We start from the raw sequence: 2611 nt of genomic DNA, 5'->3' as shown, positions 1-2611 counted from the left end.
ATTTATACTTCCTGTTCAAATATATAAAGAACAACAACTTTAATGATGAATTAGATGAAATTTAAGGAGAAACAAATGAGGAAGGATCCAGCGCTCACGAAAAAAACACTGAATTTAAATTTCGGCGTCCTAACGATAAACTAGTAGACAGTATTTTTGGACAAGTGGGAAATCGAATTGCTAGTTGCCTACCTACCGGTGATTTAAAAAATATGACGTGAGCATTTTTCTTTCACTTATGTATTACCACACTACATATATTCCCTAAGATGGAAAAATCATATCCGCCAAATTTTATGATTCCAATTACTAATAACTGTAGGAGATAAGGGAAATTGAAATGAGTTAATTTGTTATAATGAATTGATTGATAGTAATAATAATTGATTATTCTTTCATACCACATTACAGGGAAATCTCCGAGATGTCTGAATGTGCAAACTATGAGTTGAACCGTCGATATAGAATATTACATTACCGGGACGGTAAAATAACACCGCCATATTTGAAGAAGGATTTGGAACTCATATCTAAGACGAATTTCACCGATACTAAGGCTTGTTTCATTCTTTGTTTCTGTCAAGAATAATAATTTACTAAAAATCAGAAAGAACTTATGAGAGACGAAGATTTGATGACGTAATGATGCAAATTCAAACTTTAGCACCGAGAATCCTTCGCAACGAATCATTGGATACCAGGTGAAGCGATTTTGTTTGGTAGAGGAAAACCAATCAATGCAATATCCAGTGTGCACTGTTTTTCTCAGTCTCGATATTCACATCTCACAAAGATCACCTAGAAATTATCGACGAAATACCCGCATCTTGTTAGAAATTTATAATGGATTTTTTCATTATAATCTTATTGTAATTTTTCAATGAATGGCATTAAACCATTATTAAACAAACGAATAGTTCTAATCATGTGATTTCAGCAACTGGGCCATACTCACCTAATGAAATAGAAGGAAGTCCAATGAACGGAGTGATTATCCCATACAGTATAAGTTCATCGTGCATGAAACATTTTCTCCTGAATGCCTACGATATGTTAGTCATCTTTTTATCAAATAATGCCAAAGTCATCCAATATTGAGATTTAATTGCTTTTGGTACAAATACTGCGGTGATTTCCATTCCAAACTTTGCATCAATTAAAAGTGACAATCGAATGGTCATAATACTTGAATGGTAATGATAATGAAGTGATACTTGGGTGATAATGAAATCTCTCCGTTTATAAATGTACTAAGCAGAAGGCATAATAGCGGCATAATAGTAAGCAGAAGGCATAATACCGAAAACAATTTAATTAAGGATTGCAATTAGAATTAGAATTGAACCAATATACCAAGTGTGTAATTCATTCCGCCCCAAAAGATCAATACAAAACTCTACTAAATATTTAATATTCAATGGGTATATTATTCATTGTCATGTTTGTCGTTAACTGTAACAGTTATTTTCAGTGAATTCTGGGCATGTATCATCACATTGCTTATCCATAAAGTGAGTTAATTAAAGCTTAATGCATACATCAGTATGCAACACTCCGAAGTATTATGTTTATAGTGAATTGAATTCTCCATAGGATTTCATTTCTAGAGCTTATTAAAAGTACGATCTTCGGAACCTAATAAAATAATCATAAATCCCAGGATCGTGTGGTATTGGTCATTGTGATTAGTAACGATCTCAGATATACTAATGAAGGCATTAAATGTGGAGCACTGACTCTAACCAACCAAACTCGAAAGTTTTTACCAAATGTACCAATTTGCATTGTTGCTCAATCGGATAATCGAAATAAGACGTAAGTTAGACTTGATTGTTTCTTGACTAACAGATTAATCTAGAATGGAGTAACATCGGAAAGAGTTGATTATGATAATATTCATCCACAGAATGTTTTTGATAAAATGAACATTAATTCCGGTGCCGAATAAGAATGTCTTCCTTGACGGTCTACGAAATAGGGCGAATGCTACAATAATTATGAAAAAACGATGAATGTTTTAACATTGTCGCAATAAATGTGTCTATTTCGGTACACCCATCAATCCGATAGGGACTGGCAGAGTGTTAATATTCCACGGATCTGATGTAAAGCGTCGACCCTTGTCGTAGATTCTATGAAGTATGATCCCAATAATTCCTACGATAATAATTTGACTGTTGGTCTAATTATTATAAAAAAGATGAAATGAAATGAGTTAACAAGCAGTATGCCATTTTTTTGCCAAATTTTCTCAACATTAAAAAAAAGACAACTGAAGAAATGTCTTATCATTTCTTTTTTCTTCCCAGTTTCGATAGAAAAACTGTTTATGATAGTATTTTTCACTTCTTTCCATAACCTCTTAATTTTTACCCTTATCAGAAGAAGATGAATAACAGTATGAAATCATTTCAAATATTGGCAAAACGAGACATCAATTTATTATTTCCGTGCTTATTAACATTTCCACACTCATCCAGTAATACTATATATACTTTTTTATATATCCTATAAATCACAACAATCACTTTGTATCCATTAATAGTACTGTCTGAAGTTTTTAGAGGTTCCAAATTTCTCCACTTAGGTGGAAGTTTTATCATTGATGTTG

The 2611-nt window shown here is 32.4% G+C and overlaps 1 protein-coding gene across 1 annotated transcript; it reads left to right on the top strand.

Annotated features, from left to right (window-relative positions):
- Positions 1-1660: 1660 nt before the first annotated feature.
- On the top strand, positions 1661-1819 carry LOAG_14460 (hypothetical protein; the record flags this gene model as incomplete). The annotated part of the gene is made up of 1 exon (XM_003149957.2): positions 1661-1819. A coding segment is annotated over one exon (159 nt), but the record flags the coding sequence as incomplete, so codon positions are not given.
- Between the last annotated feature and the right edge of the window lie 792 nt (positions 1820-2611).

The sequence above is a fragment of the Loa loa genome, assembly GCF_000183805.2.
Source record: "Loa loa unplaced genomic scaffold supercont3.446, whole genome shotgun sequence".
In the NCBI taxonomy this organism is placed as follows: Eukaryota; Metazoa; Nematoda; class Chromadorea; order Rhabditida; family Onchocercidae; genus Loa; species Loa loa.
This window is presented reverse-complemented; position numbering and strand designations above follow the sequence as displayed.